Source organism: Theobroma cacao, chromosome 4 (genome assembly GCF_000208745.1).
Source record: "Theobroma cacao cultivar B97-61/B2 chromosome 4, Criollo_cocoa_genome_V2, whole genome shotgun sequence".
NCBI lineage: Eukaryota > Viridiplantae > Streptophyta > Magnoliopsida > Malvales > Malvaceae > Theobroma > Theobroma cacao.
The window spans coordinates 24330273-24357815 of NC_030853.1; the positions used below are offsets into that span (position 1 = coordinate 24330273).

The 27543-nt window shown below is 34.1% G+C and overlaps 1 protein-coding gene and 1 pseudogene across 3 annotated transcripts; both read left to right on the top strand.

The window, feature by feature from the left end:
• Positions 5832-27493, top strand: LOC18602428. Of its 3 annotated transcripts, none has more exons than XM_018119465.1 (11): positions 5832-5966; positions 6426-6550; positions 24253-24377; positions 24527-24723; positions 24921-25202; positions 25304-25362; positions 25625-25661; positions 25771-25842; positions 25960-26110; positions 26460-26603; positions 26733-27493. In XM_018119465.1, the coding sequence occupies exons 2-11, from the start codon at positions 6433-6435 to the stop codon at positions 27153-27155; spliced, it is 1608 nt and encodes a 535-aa protein (XP_017974954.1). In that variant the 5' UTR covers positions 5832-5966; positions 6426-6432; the 3' UTR covers positions 27156-27493. The 3 variants fall into 3 exon arrangements, with proteins under 3 accessions (XP_017974954.1, XP_007033864.2, XP_017974953.1); XM_007033802.2 differs by lacking the exons at positions 5832-5966; positions 6426-6550 and adding exons at positions 21927-22570; positions 23616-23740; XM_018119464.1 differs by lacking the exons at positions 5832-5966; positions 6426-6550 and adding exons at positions 21927-22570; positions 23621-23740.
• Positions 7207-19326, top strand: LOC18602423 (annotated as a pseudogene).

Consider the following 27543-nt stretch of genomic DNA (forward strand, 5'->3'; position numbering starts at 1 on the left):
TTTCCTTTCTTAATTCTGTCCTTTAATTCTCTTATTGGTCATTGTTGCAAGTTAAAGCTAAGCTAATTCTAATGCTATCATCGAGCCACCAGATTAGAACTTTGTCGGCCTGCAAACATCTGCAAGTTGCAGTTTCCATCATACTTCTTCTTCGATCTTTTTTCTGATTCTTTAAACAGAAGAAAACTGTTATTTTGTTTTTCTTTTTTGTTCCTTTCGATGTCTAGCGGGTCTAGATCATGTCGGTTAAAAAATGTTCTTTGTGACAAACAGGATCCAAGAATAAGTCCAGAATTCTTCAAGCCTCAAGTGGAGAAGCAACAGAGCTGGACAGAACCATACACAACATATCCTTTAAGAGAGTACTACCTATACGCAACGTTTTGTTTATTGAAGGTTCTCTTTTGAATCTGCAAACATAAAACACACCGTTTTATTTATGTAAAGTTTGAAATTCAGTTAGTGTAGATAGTTAGTTGTATAAATTAGAATAATTAGTTTTTTTGCTTTCTGTCAATTGCTCATTGCCCTATGTATATAAGACAAGGGACAAACTATCCTTTGTGGGAAATTTCATTCTGAAACAGATCAGAATTCTTTTCAACCGCCTTAGCATTTTCTTCCCATTTTCATATTCTGTCTTGGTACCAGAGCAGGTAGGACTGAGGACCAGACGAATAGGGCTTTGACAGCAAATTTTTTTTTGGAGTGGTGGTTTTAATAGAACAGTGAGTATACTGGTTATCCTTTCATCCTTTATTCTTTAGCTTTCATTTACTTGCCTATTAGCTGAGAAAATGTTTGAATCAAGTGAATCAACCACTAGAAACACTGCACCTAAACCACAGCTCACATCACAGGTTTCACAAGCTAATGATCCCCAATCACCATATTACCTTCATCACACTGACCACCTTGGTTCAGTGGTTGTAAACCCCAAACTCACCACAAACAACTATGTTGCATGGAGCCGATCTTTCTTACTAACCTTGTCAATCAAAAACAAGGCTGGATTCATAAATGGCTCCATTCCCAAGCCTTCAATCACTAATGATCTATATCCTATCTGGAACAGATGCAATAACCTCAAAGTATCCTGGTTATTAGATTCTATCTCCCAACCAATAGCCTCTACCATCTTCTTTATGGAATCTGCTGCTGAAATTTGGAATACCCTGAAACTGAACTATGCTCAACCTGATGATACCCGTGTTTGTAATCTTCAATACACACTTGGAAGTGTAATTCAAGGAGTCAAAACAGTAGATGCCTATTTTATAGAGCTAAAATGCATATGGGAAGAACTAAGAAACTATAGGCCCTTGCCACATTGCGAATGTGAAAAATGCAATGCCAGTTGCTTCAAGAAATTCTCTAATCAATACCAAAAGGACATGGTATTTAGGTTCCTCAATGGTTTGAATGAATCCTTCTTAACCATTAGGTCCCAAATCATTCTAATGGACCCAATACCAACACTAGACAAGGTTTATAGCATGGTACTGAGAGAAGAATCATAGAGAAATATGTTCCTGCAATCCCAACCCTTCCTTGAGTCTTCAGCAATGTTAGGTACTACTGATGTAAAGAGAAAGCCAAGGAAGGATCTTACTTGTACTCACTGTGGGAAGAAAGGACATGTAAAGGAGAAGTGTTATAAGATAATTGGTTTTCTAGAGGATTTTAAATTCACTAAAGGGAAGCCTCATGTGAAGAAAGGGGCAGCTGTAAACAGTTTTACTACAGCAGTTGAACCACAGCCAGATGACAATCAAGCAAATCATGTGGAGGAGATAGGAGGCTCTAGTTCCATGTCACAGATGACTATGCTTAAGCAGCAAGTTAACAAGTTAATGGATCTCTTAAATGAGAATGGTTTAATTAGCAATGATGGTAAGAGCGCCCCTGCAAACACTTAACCCAACAAACACTCACTTGTTAATTCTGCCTTTGCAGGTATAGTCTCTAATTACCCTTGCTTCAATACACATAATAATTTGCCATTTGAATTCAAGCATGTTAACACTATCATGATTAAGCATGGACATTGGATCATGGACTCAAGTGCAACAGATCATATAGCCTATTCCTTAGATAATTTTCTTCAAGCCAACCCTGTAGAGAACTATTTTGTTCAACTGCCAAATGATAGAAGAACATTAGTTTCCCATATAGGCACAGTTAAAGTAAACTCTTCATTGATTCTATATGATGTCCTGTGTGTACCAAGCTTTAAATTCAATATAATATCAAAAGTAAACTTACCTGTAGCAAGAAAAACTATGTGCTGTTTATCGACTCACATTGTATTATCCAGGATACCCTCTCTTGGACAGTGATTGGGGTTGTTAGGGCTACTTCAGGGTTATATCTTATGCAAGACAGTGAGCAGGATATGTCTAGATTTTGTTTTGACAAAGTTGTAAAGTTTCCTTCAATTTTCTCTATCGATTCTTGTAAACCAGAAAACAAAATCAAAGGTTTTAATATTTGGCACTTTAGGTTAGGCCATGCACCTTTAGAATGGATTAATGTGATCCACCAACATTGTCCAGTTGTTGATTGTTCAAATGAATTAATATGTGAGATCTGCCCTTTGGCAAAGCAAAGAAAGCTTTCTTTTCCTCTTCATATTCAAAGTACAAATGCTATTTTTCAATTAATTCATGCTGACATTTGGGGACCTTGTGAGGTTTCAACTTTATCAGAACAAAGATATTTTTTAACTATTGTGTATGACTTTTCTTGATTCACTTGGGTATTCTTAATGAGAAACAAGTCAGAAGTCTCAACTATTATTCCTTCTTTTGATACATATGTACAAAAATAGTTTAATTGCTCAATTAAATGCATAAGATCAAATAATGGGAATGAGTTTAGACTTACTGATTTTTTCACCAAAACTGGCATAGTTCATTAGCTGTCCTATGTAGGTAACCCTCAGTAGAATGGTGTTGTTGAAAGAAAACACCAACACATTCTGATGGTTGCAAGAGCCTTAATACATCAGTCAAGTATCCCTCTTTATTTCTGGGGAGATGCAGTCCTCACTGCAGTTCACATAATTAATAGGGTACCTAGCAAAATAATTCACAATAAGTCACCATTTGAATTGTTACATGGAAAGCTACCATCATATGACCATCTCAAAGTTTTTGGATGTTTATGTTTTGTTTCCACCTTAACACAAAATAGAAAGAAGTTGGACCCGATAGCAAGCAAATGTATTTTTTTAGGCTATCCAAATAATGTAAAAGGGTATAAGGTATATGATCTTTGTGAACAAGAGGTCCTAATATCAAGGGATATTGTTTTTCATGAGCATGTGTTTCCATTTCATTCATCAAGCAATAACATGCAGTCTGATGCATTTTATCAAACACATAGTATGCATGATGAATACATGGAAGATTTTGATGCTAATTGTCCATATCAGCCTTACCAACAGCACACAACACCTGAATTATGTTCTCTTGAGCCTTCTTCATCATCTGAAACATTTTCTTCATTGAATTCAAGTGACATTTTCCTCAATCCACCCTTAAACGACAGCATATCACAAACTGTAGACAGTTTTAATGTTGATATGAGTACTTCTCAAGAAGCAGTAGCACCAGCCAGAAGAAGTACAAGACAAAAACAACCTCCTAAGTACCTTGATGCATATTATGTTGACATACCTTCACAATCTAATTCTATTACCCTTCATCCAATAACCAAGCACCTATCAACTAAATAACTCCCACCTGCACATAAGGCATTTACTATTACTTTGTCCCATATTCATGAGCCAAATTCTTACCATCAAGCTATAAACTATTCTCATTGGAGAGAAGCAATGGACCTAGAACTGAAAGCTTTGCAAGACAATGGTACATGGACCATAGAACCTCTACCTTCAAATTCACATGTAATTGGCTGCAAGTGGGTATACAAGGTTAAAATGAAGGCAAATGGTGAAATTGAAAGATATAAGGCAAGATTGGTTGCTAAAGGGTACAACCAAGTTGCAAGATTTGATTACCAAGAGATTTTTAGTACTGTAGCAAAACAGTCCACCATTAGAGTGTTCTTTGCTCTAGCTGCTACAAATAGTTGGTCTTTATCACAATTAGATATTAATAATGCCTTCCTTAATGGTGATCTAGATGAAGCAATATATATGGAGATACCACAAGGTTATGCTGTCCAGGGGGAGTGTCCAAAAGGATCCAAACTTGTTTGCAAACTATACAAATCCTTATATGGTTTAAAGCAAGCTTCCAGACGGTGGAATGCCAAACTTACTGCTTCACTTTTGCAATTTGGATTCACTCAATCATCAACAAATCATTCTTTATTTACTATGAAGACTCCTATTGGAAATTTCGTTGCTCTTCTCGTGTATGTAGATGACATGCTCATTGGGAGTACATTTATTAATGCTGCATCAGAAGTGAAAGAGTTTTTAAACTCAAAATTCAAGCTCAAGGATCTTGGAGATGTCAAATACTTCCTTGGACTTGAAATCATTGATATACCAAAAGAAATCTCTATAAGTCAGAGAAAGTACACTTTAGATCTCCTTGAAGAACAAGGGATGTTGGGAGCTCAACCTACAAGCACTCCCATTGACTACAATCATAAATTGCAGAAAGCACAAGATGGAGAAGAATTATTGAAGGATCCAACATGTTACAGACAATTTATAGACAAACTGCTATATCTTACTTTTAGCAAGCCTGATATATCTTATGCAGTGCAAACATTATCACAGTTCATGGACAGACCTAGTCAGATGCATTTGATGGCAGCTCATAGAATATTAAAGTATTTGAAAAATGCTGTTGGGCAAGGAATTCTAATGAAAAGAATATCAAATCTCAAGATCACAGCTTACTCAGACAGTGATTGGGCTGGATGTCCTCATAGTAGGAGATCAATCATAGGATATTGTGTGTTTATTGGAGACACTCTTGTCAGCTGGAAATCCAAAAAGCAAGCTGTTGTTGCTCGCAGTTCTGCTGAAGCAAAGTATCGTTCCATGGCATCCACCTGTTGTGAATTAATGTGGCTGAAGCACCTGCTGACTGATTTTAAGATAGACCATGATGATCCTATAGACTTGTATTCAGATAGTCAATTTGCCATTCATATCAGCAAGAATCCTGTGTACCATGAACGAACAAAACACATCGAGATGGATTGTCACTTCATCCGAGAAAAGGTGTTAGCAGGTATAATTAAGCCTCTTTACATATCCACTGATCTGCAAGCAGCTGATATTTTTACCAAGGCTTTGTTACCAAAGCAATTTTATAAGCTACTAGGCAAGTTGAGTGTTCATGATATTCACACCTCCTCTTGAGGGGGAATGACAAACAGGATCTAAGAATAAGTCCAGAATTCTTCAAGGCTCAAGTGGAGAAGCAACAGAGCTGGACAGAACTATACACAACCTATCCTTTAAGAGAGTACTACCTGTACGCAGCGTTTTGTTTATTAAAGGTTCTCTTTTGAATCTGCACACATAAAACACACCGTTTCATTTATGTAAAGTTTAAAATTCAGTTAGTGTAGATAGTTAGTTGTATAAATTAGGATAATTAGTTTTTCTATTTTCTGTTAATTGCTCATTGCCCTATGTATATAAGACAAGGGATAAACTATCCTTCGTGAGGAATTTCATTCTAAAACAGATCAGAATTCTTTTCAACCGCCTTAGCCTTTTCTTCGCAATTTCATATTCTGTCACTTTGCCTGTCGAGAAGTCATTTCTTTCAAACCAGCCTACTTCTAGAAAAGTTTTTCAAACCCTTTTGACTGTCCTACACAATATAGGCAAAAAAATAATATCTTTCTCCATTTACACTTAAACTAGATACCCTTTTGCTTTTCTTTTCTAAAGCTTATTATTATGTGCTTCAAAGTTCCCTTGTTTCCAATCCAACTGAATTTGCAAAGGAAAATCTCAACACTCAAACAAAGTAAACTAAAGCTCAATGCTCTTTCCTTGAAAGGTTATTGTGTACCTTATTCCTTGTTTTCATATGAACTGCAATGGTTTTTTCTCGGTACTTATCCCAATAATAAATTTGAAGATAATTGCATAATATAAATTATCTGATCTCAATCATATAGGGGGTGCATGGGGATAGTGCCTTTGTGCCTAGCAATATTCAAACCCCTTCTGTCTTAAACCCACCATTTTTGATCAGTTAGGTTCCTTTTTTACAAAGTATTAGGAACTTGTTTGCTGAGTTTCAGTGGTGTTTTAACTTGTTGAATGGGTTAGTTGTTCCATCCCTAGTGAGTTCATACAGCACTTGCATTTAATGGGTTGGTTCCACTTTGCCAGGAAAAACAGTAGCATTAATTATTCTTTGATCATTTGTCAAAGCATTCTAATTCCAAACTCGTAAATAATCTTTTTCCTTGTTTGACAGGGTAGAAATGGGATGCCCAAATGCCACGAGACTGCTTCTGCCCTCATTGTTTGCGCTGCTGATTTTAGCCTTAACCTTCACAGAAACTACCGGGCAATTCGATTCAGCTAGTGCTTCTCTACCAGGTTTGGCCTAAACTTCTTTTGACTTCTCTATTTCCTTTTTCCATCATTTAGAAGTCAATAGTTTTCTTTGCAATTAAGAAAAAAAGAATTAAATATATATTTCATATAAAATAAAATACGTCTGTTATGCAATTTGATACAAATTTCAATGAAAATGAATAATATATGCTTTGAATTTTTAAGTCAAAATCGTAAAGGACGGTCCACGAACTTGGCATTTGTTTTGTCAACAGTCAACCTATATCCTTTGCCGGTAGCTAAATAAATAAATGCTATCAGTCTTGAAGGAAGCATTAAAATATAGTATAAATTATTCTCAATTTCTGGTCAATTTGATAAATAATATGGGCCAAGTCTGGTTGTATGACAAATTAGTTGGGCTAAAATACAAGTTCAACTTGGGTCTAACCTAATGATTCATCATGGGCCAAGCAGCTTGTGTACTTGTTGCATATATTGATAAGGTACAAATTCAATCAATGTGTCACAACCCATGAGACAATCAGATGGTATTGTGAGGGTGGATCCATTGGACAATTTCAATAAGTATAGAGGAGGATTTGACATCACTAACAAGCATTATTGGAGTGCAATTCTATGAACCCTTTCAGATACAATTTTATTATTACTTAAATGGATTTTTTAGTTGAAGTTCTTTTTTTTTTATTAAAAATAGCCGAGATTATGCAGACAGCTTTTGAAATTAATCTCAGAAAAATTTCCACCTTGCTTTTTCTGCAGTCAGTTATATTTACAGGGGTCCCTGCGTATGCAATTGGACTTCTATGGCTTTTGTTTGGAATTTTATATGGAGGCTATCTCGCGGCAACCGCTTACTGTTGTAAAAGAAAAGGAAAGCCTAAGACAAAATCACTCTGTCACAACCAATTTTGCTTATGGCCTATTCTCCTAGCTGTAATCTTCACAATCCTGGCAATGTAAGTGCTTCAACTCTCTAGTATAATGATGCTACAGCACTTCAAAATTTGATTGAAATTCTCATATATATGTATATTTCAATTACAAAGATCAAAAGCAATAGAGGATTTGTTAGAAACTGTTCATGAATTGTGGCAAGCATAACCCACTACTGATCAAACACTGTATATATTGTGTGATCCTAATTTCCTTGCAGTGCTGCATCTGGTTTAGCTCTTGGGGGGACTGCTAAATTCCATTCTGAAGCGAAGACTGTGGTGAACATTATTATGCGCACAGCAAATGGAGCATCAGAAACAATATACAACACTACAGGGGCAATGAAAGAAATGAGAGATAACTTGGGAGAAACTAATGGAACTGGAGAGGCAACTAGCTTTCTTACCTCCACATCTGAGAAACTGGATGTTGAAGCAGCAGATATAGAAAGACAGGCTAGAAAAAACAGACGATTGATTGACAGGGGTCTCAAGATAGTGTAAATCTCTCTCCTCTTCTTCTTTCCCCACCCAATGAGAAAAATTCCAATTGCATATCAATTAGAAGGATGTTGATACTTATATTTATTTGATGTTACAGGTTTATAATAACCATTGTGACTATCTCCTTGAACCTGGTAGCAGTTATTGCTTTGTCAGGTATGTTTAGAAGTGTTTCTGAAAATTTTCATTATCATAAACAAAACAAAATTTATAATCCTTATCAAGAAGGAAGTTGCCTTAAACTAAACTTAGAATATTTATATTTAAATCGTAAAAGGTTGAAATTATAGTTGCCGAGCCTCTTAAAGCAGTCAAACTTAAAGGAATAATAATGATGAATCCAAGATAAGTTTTGGATTCTTCCCGTCTATTACTCATGCTATGGTTCTTTTGAAAGTTGAATGATTTCCTTATGCAGTGACTGGAATTTTGAGAGTAGGACGAGCACTTTACTGGTAAGGAACTTGACCATTCATGAATCTAACTCATCATGCATGTTGCCAATCACTTGTTGAAAAGTGACAAAACTGACGTGAAGAATATTTTATATCTTACTCCTTTCAGGCTAATTGCAATATGTTGGTTTACAATTCTATGCTGGTTGTTCTTCGGGATTTATTTCTTAATATATTTCCGTGCACATCTCCCTCCCTATCTGTCTCTCTCCAGGTGCGTTTTGCCCTCTCTTTCTTTCTCTCCGCTTTCTCTTAATCCAATTAGAATTAGAATTAGAATTAGAATCAGAGCTCCCTTCAATCTAATAGGCCATACTCTTTTATCTCTTTGAATTTTCTTTTATTTTCAAAAACTTTGAGAATTCTCTCCATTTCTAATCTGAGTCTTGCCCTTTTTCTGGCGGGAACTCAACAGCTGGCGGGAAGGAACCAACGATTTCCTCTGGGAATTCTGGGTTTGTTTTGTTTCCATTATTTGTTCTGTAATACCCCAAGGAAAGGTGAATTTTGAAGCTACACTGATGGCAAACCCACCGGGGAACCATCAACAAGAAGCGAATCACGCGTCGTCTTCTTTCAATGGAGGAAACTTGAGCAACGGGAGTACCATACCTGACAGCTTGGGTTCGGGTATGAAGCATAACACCGGAATTGCCTTGGATTGGACCTTAGAGGAGCAAGCTATACTCGACGAAGGGTTAAAAAAGTGAGTCTTTTTTTTCCTATTTATGATTGCATAGAATTTTGGGTTTTTGGTGAAATTTTATTCTGTGAATTTTGAGACTCTTTAATTTCAAGTTTGAATTTTTAAATTCAATTTTAAAATACTAGGAATGTGAATTTTCTTGTTGGATTCTTGATTGAATTGTGGTTTCTTTATTGTTCCTTGGAACTGGTTGGAAACAATACATAAGGAGATAGTCTACATCTTACTGTGTTCGAGTTTATAAATGGCAGGGAAAGAAAAGGGAAGAAATGTTTAGTAGCCAATAATCGTGGGAACAACAGATTATATACCATCATGATCCTTCTCAGAATTTTAATGGAGATAGAGGTCGTTTTTCTGAATGTCACTGATTATATTTTACCTAATTATTTATTGTTTTGTTATAACCATGCTGCTGTTAATGATCCAATTGAATTCTTTCGACATTTGAGCTGATGAACTCATTATTTAATTTCTTTTATCTTTTCTTCTTTTTGTTGGGAGTGGGCAATGCATCAATAGTGCTTGTTCTAAATCTGTTTGTATTCCACAGGTATATAATTTCAATTCTATGGTTTGAGGTGTTATCGATATTCCCAATTTACATATCATAGTTGCATTTTGAGTACTGATATGATTTGGATTGTGAATGAGGTGTTTTAAATGCTGTTTAAAAACCTTATGCTTGTTGGTATAAACTTTTGTCATGCCAAGGCACACTAAGTATTTTTGCACCAAAGGTAAAATGAAGTGTTGTGCTTGAAATGACTGACCTCATAGACATTAAACTGCTATATAGTCAAACGTTTGAATCATCACTAACATTCGGATAAGTTCTGACCTCAGTTAACGTATCAAAACTTAAAGAATCACCTCTCCTCTAAACTCGGAATGCATAAGTTTCATAATCTAAAACATGACATTTTTGTGTGTGGTCTTTCCACATTTTTCCAAATGGTAACCAAAAGCTTATCACTAAGTTAAAACCGTACTGTTTACATATTTCTTTGTATCTGAACTTCTAATCAAGTGCCTGACATCTCTCAAGCATCTTATTTCCTCCCAAGTCTTGATTCTGTATAATATTCAATCATTGAATTCCAATCTATATCTGACCTGCCCATAAGAATGTAATTCCTTAAACTTTCATTTCTTACTCATTTTTTTTATCATAATGGAAGGTTAAATTTAGTTGCGGTTGGAATCTCATATTGGGGAATTTTCTTTGTAGTTGTGGAATTTGTGTTGCAATTAATTAGGCTGATACGTTTACTACAATATCTTGGAAAATCTTTTGTAATGTTTAATATGAATATTGCAATTAAATCAAGTTAATTTCTCTTGTAATTTTTGCCAGCCTCCTTCTTTTTATTTGTTTTGTTTTTTATGTTTCATTCCATTTTCCTTTTTGTTTGGCTGCCCTACTATTTTGCAATCTTTTCCTATGTCACATCCACACTCCTGCTCTTTAAATACCCATTGATCTTCTTTACACGCCCTTCTCATAATTGACCTTGTTTGCCTCTATTGAGATCACCGATCTTTAGATCTGTAAGAGATGGGAAAGAAAAAGAAAAAGAAATTAATATTTTGTGATCATATATAGTTTTACTAATGATTGCCACTGGTATCCTAGAGACAAAGACAAAGGCTTGTGATAGTGGGTTTTAAGGTGTCTAGAGTTTATTATAATTTGTTCTATTTGTTCCATTCTTAGTTTTGTTGTTAGTCTTTGTTGAGCTATGTGGATAAGGCCTTTCTTTAGCGTAAACCTCCTCCTTATTTGTAGATATCATATGGCTTGATGCACTATAATGTGTTTACTTTCTTTCTTGTCAAAATAAATAAATAAACAAAGGAACTTAAGTAATTTGAAATGTATGGTGCACCAAAGTTATAATGGATAGCACATGCTGTTTGGTTTCGTTATCTTATCTCAATTTTGGCCACAAATTGTGCTAACTTCTATAGTAGCACATGCTTTCTTAGCTGGCTGGTGCCATGGAAGTTCCATGTGTCATACTGAAATGAATTATGACTTATCAATATGGAGATCCCTCTATTGAGAAAGAAAATAATAATTTTATTTAGCAAGGTTTCTTTTTTGTTTTTTTTCCAAAACTTTTGTCCTTGACAAGATTAGATAAATGGTATCATAATCTTTTGGTCTGTTCAAATTGACATTGGAGAAAAAAGGACTCAAGCCTAGATCAATAAATCAGCCGAACGGAGGGAAATTTATTCCTTCCTGAAAACCACAATGATAAGAGAACAATTAGTCAACTTATTGACTAATTTTGCGAACTTAAACAATGTCAACTTAGATGAGACAAAATTTTAGATTCATCTAAAACATAAAGAAGAGAAAATGAAGAAATCATCTAAAAAACGTTTCTTGTAATTTTAAACTCAATGTTTCTTTATAATGTGAAAGATGATGAGGTGAACAAGAACGAGCTAGAAGAGCAGTTTATGAATGTATAAAAAGAAGAAGAGATTTGTTGAGATATGAGTAAGGAGGTAGTGGGCAATGCTCTTGGGCCTTGTATTATAGAAGGGTAGGGTGGGAGCTGGTGGGCTATGGCTTCATATCTCATATAATAAGAAGAGAAGAGAAGAAAAGATATATTAAAAAAATGCATATTCATGTGCATTTGGTAGCTTGGAACACAGGGTGAAACCTTCAATCAATTATATTGGTGGCAAATTCTGGACCTTGTTTCTGCAAAAAAAAAAAAAACATTTATTGCTTAAATGACCACACTTGATGGGATATCATCTGGATGGAGGGTCTAAACTACCTGTATTTCTTGCTACTGCTATATTGTCAAACTATGACCCAAATGCTTTCTGAATTGATGAATTCCGTTCTATAGCTAGTGGGAATTGTAGCCCCCATTTGTCATTTTGAATTAATAATTTTATTGGACTATCAAGTATCTGGGGTGATACAGCCACATTAGGAGCTGCTAAAATAATATTGCTATGTTTTCCAAATTTTTCATTTACTCCTTTTTTTCTTTTTTTAATGAAAGTGTCCCCTCCTTTTGAAGGCATTACGATGACCTAAAGTTGCATTTCTCTCTGCAAATGAAAGTTTGTAACCCACTTACATGCTTGCTCCGTGTTGAAATCTAGAGTAATTAAGAAGGTAACGAAAACGCTTGTCTGTGCATTCTTGTCTTCACCTGAACAATAATTATCAAATAAATTTATTTTCTGACACATTTGACCAAGATGCGTCTTCAAATATTTCACTAACATGCATTGGGACAATTGCTGAATATCTGTAATTAAGTAGGTGGCCAAAGTCCATGGAGTTCGTCGCACGTGTTGAGGAGAGGACTGCACAGATTTGCTTCTCACCTCCTACCTTTTGTTGCATTATAAAACTCTGATATTTGATGTGGAAAATTGAAAATGGGTTCTCTATTTATTTATTTCTAACTATTTTCTTATAATTTCATCTGTTTCATATCTAGAGTCTCAATCATTTCCCTGATTGTAAGTTGTCTAGGATTAGCTAGAAATAGAATATCTGGTTGGATTTCTTTGAGCCAATAATTAGACAAAAAATCGGTGAGTGATTTAACATATTTAGATATGATTGATTTTACAATCTGAAGTCATTATAATCCAATCTTGATTTTACAATCTGAATCCATTATAATCTAATCTTTTTCCTTTTCTGTTCTGTTCTTTGCCATGAAAAAGTTGATTATGATCCTTATCTGTGGTTAATTATGGGATTCTTATTAATTATTAAGTGCATAGTTATATTTATACGTGTATATANAATATGAATTTTTCCCTTCCCTCCATTTTTTTTTTCTTTTTTGGTTGATTAACTAATTACCAAACGAATCCTCTAGTAGATGGAACATGCTATTTTTTTCCAGCACATTATTTTATTTTTGTTATTTGATTGGTCTTTTATTTTTCTTTTTGTTTTTTATGCCAATTAACTCAGCCACTTCATTTTCAAGTTTTAATGAATTGAAGTTTTTGTGTTTGCCTTGTATTGACTTCATCAATTTTGATTTTTCACAGAGGTGTATAAGTTTTGATGTAATGTTGGTATCTCCTTGCAGATTTGCATCAGAATCGAGCATAATTCGTTACGCAAAAATAGCTATGCAGTTGCAAAATAAGACAGTCCGAGATGTGGCTTTGCGTTGCAGATGGATGACTGTAAGCCTTACTGTTCTCATATGTCTTTATTTAAACCCATTAGTTATTGTTTACCTGAATTGTAGAATGAATAGACTCATATATATAACCATATTTAGAACATATATCACAAGTGGCTTTAAGCATGCTACTACTCAAATAAGAAAGGCTGTAAACATTGGATTGCAATTCATATTTTTGGTATCATTTCTTAATTCGATTTCTGATGATTTAGCATTTCTGCTTGGTCAAAAGGATATTTATTCTGTGTTTTCCGAGACAAATTTTGTTCATGCAGATATTATTTGTTTTTTTTTTTTTTTTTGATATGAGCATGATCTGGTTTACGCTTTATGCAGAAAAAGGAAAATAGCAAGAGAAGGAAGGAAGAACACAATTTGGCCAGGAAAAAAAAAAGAAAAAAAAAAGTAAAGAACAAAAAGGTATGGTTTACTGATTCTCTCTTTTCTGTGTGCGTAGCTGTAGTAACTTTAGTAATTTGTGTTTTATTTGTTCCTTGACCCTGCTTAGTTGGTTATTTCTAAGAATGCATAAAATTAGGCATCAGCTAAAAAGCAAGTCTCTCTCTCTCTCTATGACACTCACATGCAGTCATTTTCTATTTATCTGTCTGTCTATCTCCTCTTTCACATGGGCGCGCTTGAGGAGATGCAAATGACTGTTTCCATTCACAGTGGAAAACTCTCTTATACATTAAGGTAGTGGACCGAAGCTCATTGACCATAGGAAAGTTATTGAGTTTAGCATAGTATTTTATATTTTTCTTGGTAGAGATGTTAGATGGAGATTTAACTAGTACCTGCTCCTAAGCAGCTATTTCTTTGGTGGAATTTGATGGATGACCTTAAGTTCATGTGGCGTGTTCGTTATCATATATGCTCAAATCACGTTATGTGTGAATTAGTATATATCAATGTCTTTTCCATCATCTTTTCTTTGAGGCCTTTGTTTTATTGGAGCAGTCTTTTGTCTGCTGATCAGTAGTTCTCTACTTCAACTGATTTTTAGACTTTGGAATATATTAGATTGAATAAGAAAAATTTTCTTTCAAAGTTACATATTTGTGATAATATTTTTTTAATATGATGAGAAATAGGGCATATTTATATTTTAAACCATTCCTTGGAATCATAGATACTTAGCAATAGATTTTGCTTGTGATTTTCAGGAAAGAGTTGCTGATCCTTCGACAAAGCCTGCTCATTTTGCAGCTCGACCTAATGTTTCTCCATATGCACCCCCAATGATTCCTATGGACTATGATGATGGTATTCCGTACAAAGGTTGGATTCTATCTTTGAAGATATTTAGTTCTAATAACTCAAGGTTTAGCGATGTGCTTTGTTGCTTCTTATATGCAAGTTTAATTTCCTTAAAAATACTATCTTTTAGTCTGCATTTTTTAATTAAATTTTCTCTAATCAGTTGTTTTCTGTTTTATCAAGATATATTTGGTATAATATAAAAGAAGTTTTATGTACATCGTCTTGAGGCAGAGAGACAGAGTCTTAGTCTATTATGTTTTATTACCTCACCAGTTGCATTGCGTTTTTGGTGTTTTCTTATATGCTATATTTGTTCATACCTCTTATAGCTGGCATCGAAGGTTGGTTGCTTGAGCTGTTTGTCAAAGAGGTTATAATATTTGGTTCAAAAAAAATGGTTAGACTTTTGAAGTAATTCAACAGTAGGTGTTGAAGCAGTTTTTCTTTCTCTTTTTTTAGCCTACATTTTTTGTGGCATGACTTGGTTGGTTCCCTTTTTATTTCTAGTTATCTGCTTAATAAACAAACAATTTCAAGTAAAGAAAAGAAAGGGAGAAAAGTGAGACGAAATTTTTCTGTTCTTACCATGGATACAGCGCAGGCATGTTTTTCCCAATTCTTTGCAGAATGCAGGTGACAGAAAAAGGGTCCAAGACATGCCTAATAATATTACAGAAAGAATTATAAAGTAGCTGCAATACTTCATTTGGTTGGCGTTTTTGCCACTTGCTTTTGAAAAATTACTGTAAAGAAAAGTAAAAGGTAAAAAGCAATATCATAATTTATTCGAAATGGGAAAATAATTAAAATGTAACATAAATTACTGCATAATTAGTCCATATAAAAGTAAAATAATGCATTTTGTGCATGATCTTTGAAAAAGAATTTTGCTTTTATATTTAAATGGGCTTGTTGCTTTTTTGCTCCTAAAAGCAAAAAGCAAATAGTAAAAGCACCAACCAAGGTAGCCTAGCAAATGTCTTTTCTGTTTTTGTTCTTCTGCAAATGAAGCCTGAATTTAGATTTACAGTGTCTGAAATTTGCTGAGCATGAAAACTTTTATGCTGTTTATGTTGTTATTGGAAATTTAATTGAAAGCTCCATTATGCTGTTGGACAGCCATTGGTGGTGCAACAGGAGAACTTCTGGAGCAGAATGCCCAAGCCTTCAATCAAATATCTGCAAATCTTGCAGCTTTCCAGGTGAAGTACCCATGTTCTGAATAGATCAATTTTACTTTATTCTTCTGTTTATTTAGTTTGCATTCCAGTTTTCAATGTGCAAGGACTAGTATCAGATTTGGGTCCCTTAACCCTGTCTTTTGAACATCTTGATTTCTCACTTCCTTTAAATCTGGTGTAAGGTATTTATCAAGCACATTGACTTTATGAAATCATCTACCCTGGTGCCAAATTCCTCTTTCTCTAATACATACTCATGCCTGCATGTGAAAGCAGTCAGGAAGTAGTGTGAGCACAAAAACTATACGGTTGGATACAACCAGGTCCAGTCTTCATGTCCATTAGTTGATTCAATAACTGGTAAAACAAGGAATTATTAAAGGGATTTCTCATTATGTCTAAATTTTACAAGGTTGGATGAAATTTAAAGGAGTGCTTTATTTCTATCTGTCCAAGAGAAGTAGTGTATGCTTCAAATGTATTAATAAATAAAAGCATTTGTTACTCTACAGGTGAAAGCAGTTGCTTCATTCTGAGTTCAGATTAGAATTAGTTTGTTTGGGCATTTTGTATGCTTGTTATAAAGCTACAGAAAATTATTTGTTTTGATATTAACATCATGATGGTATTGATTTTGTTCAAAGGTTAAAGGAATAAGTATAGCATGTCTGTGGATTTAGATTTCTGTATACCTTTACCTATGCTTTTAAATATTTAGAGAGTCTCTTCATTTAATATCAGCTGTGAATTTTTTTTTTTTTGAAAGTTCATGAATTCATTAAAAACAGAGGGAACAATTGTTCCACCTCTGAAAGGAACAGCAGATTTTGTCCTGTTACACTTTCACTCAAGTACAACATACCAAAATCTACTCCAAAATCATAACACTTCCCCTATATACATTTCTGCACTCATCATCCCCTAATCACCTAAGTTAAAAACCCAGAGAGCCTCAAAGCACAAGAGGCCATAGCGAAAAAGACACAAAAACAAAGGGTCAGTATCAGCCCAGCTATACATTTTTCACAGCCATTCCCTGTAAATCCAACATGTAATTTTTTAGAGTTAGCATTCTTCAGAGTGTAGCTGCAACAAAGAACATGTAAAAGTGACATCAATTATGACTGTCATACCAGTAAATAGCATTTCTAGCTGTTCATGTGGATTAACCAAACATTCTGATGTGCTATTTGTTTGCTGCAGTTTTGGTGGTTCTCTAACAGAATTTGTCGCCTTTATCATTTTTCAGATACAGGAAAATATTGGTCTCCTCTGCCAAACTCGTGACAACATTTTAAAAATCATGAATGAGTAAGTTCCAGTTTTTGCTGAATTTCCCTTTCTATGATACTAGTATCTATTGTCTCATGCATTGCGTGTGAATACTTGTTCTTTCACTTGTTTTACTAACAATTATATATAAGATACAGATAATTATAAAATATAAAATTGTAGAAATAATTAAAATTTTGTAATATTAATTTATAGATGATTCAATACTATTAGATTAAGAAAAACATTTTTTTTACTCTTTAAAAAAAATTTTTTTTTAATGAAAGTCATTAAAATCAAAATTCTTATTTACAAATTAATACTATTACATTAAGAAAAGTATTTTTTAATGAAAGTCTTTCAAAAGAATTAGACTTTTTATTTACAAATTGGATAAATTTTATTAATATTTATTGGAAAAATTATTTTTAATGATAGTCACTTGATGTAATTAGGATAATAAAAAACATTTAAAATAGCAATTTAAAAATATAATGAGTAACAGCTTTCATCAATGCAAAATATTTTCAACATCTCTACTTTTGTACATATTATTGATATATGGTGATTGAAAGTTTGAGTTCTTTTTTATAAAAAAGTTGAGTTATTTAAACAATGTTCCAGCTTACGCACTGTTGCAAACTGTCTTTCTTGACATGATAATTTGATTATTTAATACATTGTTTTCTCAACTGCTAGGATGTATATGCATGAGTGTTTGGCACCTGTAGGTGCACGGTAGGCTTGGAATGCAAGTTTATCGTCGTGGATTTATAATTTATTTGAAAATATTTTTGCAGTGTTTTGTGTATTTGTGAGTGTCTCTGGGTTTCACTGGATTATACAGAACTACAAATTAATGTTTTTCTCATCTCTTTTGTTCACCTTACTGTTATACAATTGGAAAATATGCAGGTCTGCTTCTGTTTTACGTGTGCTAAGTATTGTTAATGACAGTTGAACCGTCTTGCTGGGCATAAACATTAGTTAGTATCTGCCTCTAGGAATGCGTATCTGTTGTTTTCATCCAGGTTTTAGTTGTCTGGATTGTGTTGTTTCTTTTAGATTCTGCTTGCTGTTGTATGGGGGAAAATTTATTATCAATGTTTTTGGAGAAGTTCCATTAGCAATTGGTTTATCTTTCTATTAATGCTTCATTCACTCCAAACCAAAAGCCATTGCATTCGACAATCCAAGTTTGTGCTGAAGTTAGTATATTTAGGCACCCTTATAATCTTTAGCATTGGAAGGTAAAATTTAGGAAACACAGGGGTGGTTGATGGAAAGGACTTAAAAGTTCAGCAGGTGCCCTTTGTATTTATGCTTAGGTTTGTTACATGTCTGTTATTTTGGCTTCCTCTCATATGGGAAGTGCCAGAGTTTACAAAAGATTAAATCACCTGACTTTATCTAATGATAATATAATGCAGTTTATTGAGATGTGTGGAAACTTCTCTTTGGGGGTTTGCTTGGTCTTGGCCATTTCTCAAATATGAGATAATTTTATATTTGCAACAATCCTGTTATCAGTGCCATTCAAAATCATCTTTGTTTTTACTGAACCCAGATTGTTTTTCTTAAAATAACTTACATTGTGTATTCTCTCTTGCTCTCTCTCTTCGGGGTACAGTAGTGTATCCTCTAGTAGTTATTATTTCATAAAAGTAATATTTCATTTTTTTATCAATTACAAATTTGCTAATGGATTAAATTCCTGCCAAGTGAGTATGCGATTTTGAAGAGGCTAACTAATTTTTGTATAACCAATAATGCTTTTGGATGCTTTTTTCTTGGTTTAGCTTGAGGATTTTTGTAACTTGATTATCGTTTCATTCACTAATATAATTCTTCTATGCTTCATTTGCAGCTTGAATGACATGCCAGATATAATGCAGCGATGCCACCACTTCCCGTGAAAGTGAATGATGAGATAGCTAGCACCATCCTACCTCCTTCAACCCATACGATGCAATCACGATCCTGCCTCCGACTGATCAAAGTCTCCTGATTAGTTTCTGCGTAACAGTGCATGGGACGAGTCTGTGCTCCTGCCTCAAACCTGAACGAGAAAATAACTGTGGATGAGGTTGACCCACCTTTTACCATTTGAAATAAATTCTCTTCCCTCCTTGTATGTAGAGCCTTGGTAGCTTCATGGTTCCTTTTGGTTTCTGTACTCGATAGTTTGTTTCTTAGCTGATACTGTAGGAGGTGATTTAGGGCTTGTATAGGGGCACATATACATTAGAAAAGAGTTTAAATATCAATTTTAATTCTTTGTTTCGTTATAGTTTTTGCAAATTTGTCTCTCCTTTTTATTTGTAGAGTGTTTTTCTTGGTCTACCGACAGGTGAGGCTGCGAATTGTGGATGTAGAAAGATTGTCTGGCGGGTTGGCTCACAGCATGGTAATGGGTTTGAACTTTGTATATCTGATATCTATTTTTGGGTAAATTATCACCCAAGGATCATGATCACGTAAATGCTATGATGTCAAGAGCGATGCAAGTGCAGCCGTTTGATTTGAATAATTTAGGGTGGAAGCAGCATTTTATTGACTGCAATTTGTAAGTAGCGAAATTTCCTTGCTAATGTCCTACATGCCCACCATTTGCGCAATAAATTATCCTCCAATGTACGTTCTAGAATTGGACTCGTCTCTACGGCGTAGCCGACGTTTTGATGGTAACCCTTTTATATTATATTATTGGGACGAATTCTTCAGAAAGCCTAAACAAATTCAAGGCAGGAAAAGGATTTCAACTTTCTATTGAAGAAACGAGCATAACTGAATCAATCCAGAGTCCTTGCCAAAAACAATATAAAAATTAAAAAGCTCCCTTGTTATGAACCTTCAAGGAGTGCACGTCAGTCATTATGTTGACGTGTGATGTGAATTATTTTGTTTGTCCCTCTTCTTATTAAATCTTTTTAAGATAATAACCCTTAAATCATCTGAATTCTTTTCTCCAAAAATTAAAAAGAAAAAGGAAGCAAACCTGTACATTTTCAAAGTAACTGTGCGTGAAGGTAGCGTTGTCATTTTCGAATAAGAAATTTAACCACGTAACCCAAACGATATGTGGAAGTACAATATTTCTCTTTGTTGTGTTTAAGCGACTTAAATGAAAACAAATAGACGAAGGAAACGTGGTCTAAAGACGGAAGCCACAAAGTTACTAAAAGCTAAAAATGGAGCCAGGCTTGTTGACGAAGGGTGTGACTTTAACCCTCACACGTAGGAGGGACAAACCTTTCACGCAACTGGTTGAGTTACCTCTAAGAAGATGCCATATGTCATTATCATAATTAATCAAACACATGGACCATCTTATACCTTCTTAATTGGCTATTATTTAATTTATGGCCTAAGAAGTAGCTTCATTTATATAGTTTAATAACCTTTTAAGTTTATATAGCACTTGATTGCTTAAGCAAATTGCAACCCTGATATTGTCATGTTTGTCATCATAGATTGAAATGTCATGGTTTTGTTCTTAAACTTTTATTTCTTTTTTTTTTAAATCCTTTTCTTAATTTGATTAAAAATATTGTTAATCCATTATAAAAATATCTATGATCATATATATAGAAGTAAGGATGTGGGTAAAATGTTTTATTGAGGAAAGCAGACATTCACTTTAATTAAACTTTGAAATTGTCATTTCAGATTAATTTTTTTGTTTATTATAATCTATTGTTTTAATAATAAAATTTATTTTATGAATAAAAAAAGAGTTTTAATTATATTGAACTGTTATCATTAGCATAAGATTTTTAAGATATTGATTCTTTATATAACTCTTAACTAGTAAAATTTCATTAAAAAAGTATTAGATTAGAGTTCATGAGTAATTAAATCTCAAATTATTATATATTGACAACTTTAATTTTAATATCATCCTAACGTCAAAAGATTTGACAAGTAAGGATTTTATTTTATTGATTTGGGCTTAGGAATTAAATATATGCTTATTTTCTTTGCATGGCAAATAAGAGGTTCTTCGAGACAAGGTAAATTTCTCAAATAATTTCTTTTTTTTTTCCTTTGATTCATTTCATTGAATATTACTATGCATATTTTTTATTTTGTTTCCATGATTATAATTTATCGATTTTGAAATTGAAGGGAAATATTCAAGTTTAAAATTAATTATACTAAATTAATATATCAAATCAATTTGCATGTTCTTATTTAACAATACCTGTCTTTGTATTGATAGATACTCAGACATTAGTGATACTTTTTTCATATTTAAATTTATTTTTATACAAATTAAAATTTTAAAAAATAAATATATTATGCTTGCAACCGTAGAAAAATGATATTTGAGTCAAATTTCGAAACAAAAACATAGGGAAAAATTGTATGGTCTAATCAATTAAGATTTGGATTTTCTTGGTTTAGTTAAACTTTAGTTAACAGATCGAAAAAGTACAGTGTCAAAGAAGGAGATGCCAGCCCCCCCTTGAATTGAATATCTGTTTATAACTTCAAGTTGCAGTATTAGGCATATGTCTTTTGTCACTTACCCACATGATTTTTTTTGTTTCAAAATCCATAACTACAGTTTTGTCATATTCAGACAACCGAAATTGCTCAGTTTCCTTTGGTTGTATCTTTTTGACTGTGCTTTTTTAGACAAAAACATGGAGAAAAAGAGGGCAATTTATTAATGAAGTGCAGAAGATGAAAAGGAAAGGAAACCGTGTGCAAACCTTTGTTTCTTCTGATTTTCTTCAATTATTTGGTTTTTTTCTTTTCTTCTTTTCCAAAATTTATGAAAATAAAGAAAAAGGAAATTGATCCCTAGTCTCCTTTGTAGCCTACCATTTTACTTTTAGCCATCCCTTTGGATCCAACGAAGACAAATTGATTTATTTTTACAAGTCAGCACATATGAAATATGACCATACTCTTGACGGAAAGGCAACCATCTTGACCTGAAAACTTGGTTGTTTCTTGACTTTTACGAGACACACACAGAGAGAGAAAGTGTTTTGGTTAGAATCGGATGCGTTTCAGACAACCCCACTTGAAACGAATGAATACATATATTTGGAAAGCTGAGGAGTTGTTGTAGTTTTCAGAAGTGGGTTCAGTTGAGAAACTTCAAACTTCCCTCCATCCTCTCTCTCTCTCTCTTTCTCTCTCTACACAAAGTATAGCCTTCGGCGCACATGCTTGGGTGCTTTCGTTTGAAACTTACAATGGAGATTTGATATGTAAGGAGGAAATTTGAAATTCACAGAGGTGTTTCTGTTGATGTTTCTTGACTTGGGTTTTTGGTTTTCAAGTTATAGAGCCTCCAGAAACACATCATTTGGAAGAGTCTAAGCTTCTAGAGTTGTGAACTCTTAAATTTCTATACAACCCTGTTTGAGTTTATATCAGAGTTTCCAGTCAGATTAAGTTTTAGGAAAATTCAAACTGATGTATCAAAGCAAAGATTGAAGATATATTAAAAGCTGTACCTAAAGGCAGCCATTGAAAGCATTTATTGCACAAAGTTTTCTCTCTGAAGTTTCTGTAAGTATAATTTCATTGTTAACCCATGTCCCTTGCATGCTCACTTCTCCCAATCTTCCTCTTCTTCTTCTGTTCTTAATTAATCTTTTTCCTTTCTTAATTCTGTCCTTTAATTCTCTTATTGGTCATTGTTGCAAGTTAAAGCTAAGCTAATTCTAATGCTATCATCGAGCCACCAGATTAGGACTTTGTCGGCCTGCAAACATCTGCAAGTAGCAGTTTCCATCATACTTCTTCTTCAATCTTTTTTCTGATTCTTTAAACAGAAGAAAACTGTTATTTTGTGTTTCTTTTTTGTTCCTTTAGATGTCTAGAGGGTCTAGATCATGTCGGTTAAAAAATGTTCTTTGCTTGTCGAGAAGTCATTCCTTTCAAACCAGCCTGCTTTTAGAAAAGTTTTTCAAACCCTTTTGACAGTCCTACACAATATAGGCAAAAAAATAATATCTTTCTCCATTTACACTTAAACTAGATACCCTTTTGCTTTTCTTTTGCTAAATCTTATTATTATGTGCGTCAAAGTTCCCTTGTTTCCAATCCAACTGAATTTGCTAAGGAAAATCTCAACACTCAAACAAAGTAAACTCAAGCTCAATGCTCTTTCCTGTAAATTTTTGAAAGATTATTGTGTACCTTTTTCCTTGTTTTCATATGAACTGCAATGGTTTTTTCTTAGTACTTATCCCAATAATAAATTTGAAGATAATTGCCTAATATAAATTATCTGAACTCAATCATATAGGGGTGCATGGGGATAGTGTCTTTGTGCCTAGCAATATTCAAACCCCTTCTGTATTAAAGCCACCATTTTTGATCAGTTAGGTTCCTTTTTTACAAAGTATTAGGAACTTGTTTGCTGAGTTTCAGTGGTGTTTTAACTTGTTGAATGGGTTAGTTGTTCCATCCCTAGTGAGTTCATACAGCACTTGCATTTAATGGGTTTGTTCCACTTTGCCAGGAAAACAGTAGTATTAATGATTCTTTGATCATTTGTCAAAGCATTCTAATTCCAAACTCATAAATAATCTTTTTCCTTGTTTGACAGGGTAGAAATGGGATGCCCAAATGCCACAAGACTGCTTCTGCCCTCATTGTTTGCGCTGCTGATTTTAGCCTTAACCTTCACAGAAACTACCGGGCAATTCGATTCAGCTAGTGCTTCTCTACCAGGTTTGGCATAAACTTCTTTTGACTTCTCTATTTCCTTTTTCCATCATTTAGAAGTCAATTGTCTTCTTTGCAATTAAGAAAAAAAGCATTAAATATATATTTCATATAAAATAAAATACGTCTGTTATGCAATTTGATACAAATTTCAATGAAAATGTATAATATATGCTTTGAATTTTTGAGTCAAAATCATAAAGGATGGTCCACGAACTTGGCATTTGTTTTGTCAAAAGTCAACCTATATCCTTTGCCGGTAGCTAAATAAATAAATGCAATCAGTCTTGAAGGAAGCATTAAAATATAGTATAAATTATTCTCAATTTCTGGTCAATTTGATAAATAATATGGGCCAAGTCTGGTTGTATGACAAATTAGTTGGGCTAAAACACAAGTTCAATTTGGGTCTAACCTAATGATTCATCATGGGGCAAGCAGCATGTGTTCTTGTTTCCAAAACATGACAGAAAAACTGATATATCTATCATTTTTTTTATGTTGCATGTATTGATTAGATACAAATTCAATCAATGTGTCACGACCCGTGAGACAATCAGATGATACTGTGAGGGTGGATCCATTGGACAATTTCAACAAGTATAGAGGAGGATTTGACATCACTAACAAGCATTATTGGAGTGTAATTCTCTGAACCCTTTCAGTTACAATTTTATTATTAATTAAATGGATTTTTTAGTTGAAGTTAATTTTTTTTTATTAAAAATAGCTGAGATTATGCAGACAGCTTTTGAAATTAATCTCAGAATTTCCACCTTGCTTTTTCTGCAGTCAGTTATATTTACGGGGGTTCCTGGGTATGCAGTTGGACTCCTATGGCTTTTGTTTGGAATTTTATATGGAGGCTATCTCGCGGCAACTGCTTACTGTTGTAAAAGAAAGGGAAAGCCTAAGACAAAATCACTCTGTCACAACCAATTTTGCTTATGGCCTATTCTCCTAGCTGTAATCTTCACAATCCTGGCAATGTAAGTGCTTCAACTCTCTAGTATAATGATGCTGCAGCACTTCAAAATTTGATTGAAATTCTCATATATATGTATATTTCAATTACAAAGATCAAAAGCAATAGAGGATTCGTTAGAAAATGTTCATGAATTGTGGCAAGCATAACCCACCACTGATCAAACACTGTATATATTGTGTGATCCTAATTTCCTTGCAGTGCTGCATCTGGTTTAGCTCTTGGGGGGACTGCTAAATTCCATTCTGAAGCGAAGACTGTGGTGAACATTATTATGCGCACAGCAAATGAAGCATCAGAAACAATATACAACACTACAGGGGCAATGAAAGAAATGAGAGATAACTTGGGAGAAACTAATGGAACTGGAGAGGCAACTAGCTTTCTTACCTCCACATCTGAGAAACTGGATGTTGAAGCAGCAGATATAGAAAGACAGGCTAGAAAAAACAGACGATTGATTGACAGGGGTCTCAAGATAGTGTAAATCTCTCTCCCCTTCTTCTTTCCCCACCCAATGAGAAAAATTCCAATTGCATATCAATTAGAAGGATGTTGACCCTTATATTTATTTGTTGTTACAGGTTTATAATAACCATTGTGACTATCTCCTTGAACCTGGTAGCAGTTATTGCTTTGTCAGGTATGTTTAGAAGTGTTTCTGAAAATTTTCATTATCATAAACAAAACAAAATTTATAATCCTTATCAAGAAGGAAGTTGCCTTAAACTAAACTTAGAATATTTATATTTAAATCGAAAAGGTTGAAATTATAGTTGCCTAGCCTCTTGAAGCTGTCAAACTTAAAGGTATAATAATGATGACTCCAAGATAAATTTTGGATTCTTCCTATCTATTACTCATGCTATGGTTCTTATGAAAGTTGAATGATTTTCCTTATGCAGTGACTGGAATTTTGAGAGTACGACGAGCACTTTACTGGTAAGGAACTTGACCATTCATGAATCTAACTCATCATGCATGTTGCCAATCACTTGTTGAAAAGTGAGAAAACTGACGTGAAGAATATTTTATATCTTTCTCCTTTCAGGCTAATTGCAATATGTTGGTTCTTTACAATTCTATGCTGGTTGTTCTTCGGGATTTATTTCTTCTTGGAAAAGTAAGTCTAAGGTTTATCTATATTCCTGCTTATTTATCAATTCTCAAGATTCTCCTAGGTTTGCTCGAATTGGTTGCAGGCATAACTGATTGCTCAAATAATTTATCGAATTGCCAGGTTCTCAGGTGATACATGTACAGCTCTAGAAAACTTCAAAGAAAATCCCTACAACAACAGCTTGAGTTCAATCCTCCCTTGTGATGAATTGCTCTCTGCAAAACCAGTCTTATTTGATGTTAGCGCTGGAATCTACGACCTTGTTAACGAGGTAAATGTCATTGTAATTTTAGTTCATATGTTACCTGAACAGGGTATTCTGCTGATAAACTGAAGGTTTAAGTTTTAGCTTACAATCTTTAGAACTGGTTTGAATATGTAGCATTTCATGACATTAAATACATCTCTTCGTGGCATTCAATCCTGCAACTGCTTAAGTTGAATTCAACTTCTGAAAGTAATCCAATTGCATTCAAATTCATGAAACTTTGAGGTCTCATACAATAGAAAAGTCTTGAGAGTGCAAAGGCAAACATCAAATTTGTCCTTTCAATTTCTATTTTCTAATTACAAGACAATTTACTTATGATTCAATTCGTCTTCTATTGACTATTCTTCAGGTGAATTCAAACATATCACTCCTGCAGGCAACAACATATCCCAATCTTGCTTATGTTTGCAATCCTTTCTCTGCGCCACCTGAATATACATACCGGCCAGATGACTGTCCTGCTAATACGATTAGGATTGGCGACATACCAAAGGTATGCAGAAGGAAAAATCCAATATGGTTTATGCATTGTAGCTAGCATCTCCAGTAATATTTCTCACTCCGTAACTACAAAGGAGAGACAGCTTGATGTCTGATTGACTCTCTTTGCATCTCTTTGTAGATATTGTCCGTATTTACTTGTTCTGATGCCAATAATGGGACCTGCAAAGAGGGAGAATTCATATCCACTAGTCAGTACAAAACAGTGGAGGCTTACACAAGTTCAATCCAAAACCTACTAAATGCTTATCCTGGCATGGAAAGTCTAGTAGAATGCCAGTCAGTGAGTGACGCATTTTCTGAGATCCTTCGCGAACACTGCAAACCATTGAAGAGATCCGTGCGAATGGCATGGGCTGCAATGGTGTTTCTCTCAATCATCATGGTATTTTTGGTTCTGATATGGACAGCAGAAGCTCATCACGAGCAACAACTTCATTCTTTGGACGGTTCTGTGAAACCTCAATCTGCAACAACAAATTCATTGGAATCCCAAGCAAATAATGAAGTGATCAAAGATCACTCGAACTCGAATTCAGTCTAGAAATTGCAAATTTCGATATTGTTTATTTTGGAAGACAATGCGCAAGCAGCTTCCAGGAACGCCGGCTAAAGCATCAACAATACTAGTTTGTACAGGTAGAGATACAAGATCGCAATAAGGATAGAGATGGATTATCTAGATAGGAAAAATAGAACACGGGCCATTTTTTTGTCTCCATAGGAAGGAAAAAGATTGAAGTTTAGTTTGCATTTTCTACTACCCTAGCGTTACAGATTTTGCTTCTGTAATCTAATGTAGTGTCCAATACGGGGATTAACCCCATAATATGGTGTAATACTCTAATTGTTTAGCAATAAAAAACAATTCCTTCATCTAGATTTTGGTTGTAGGATATTCATATGTATAGCCACATTGAAAAATGAGCTAG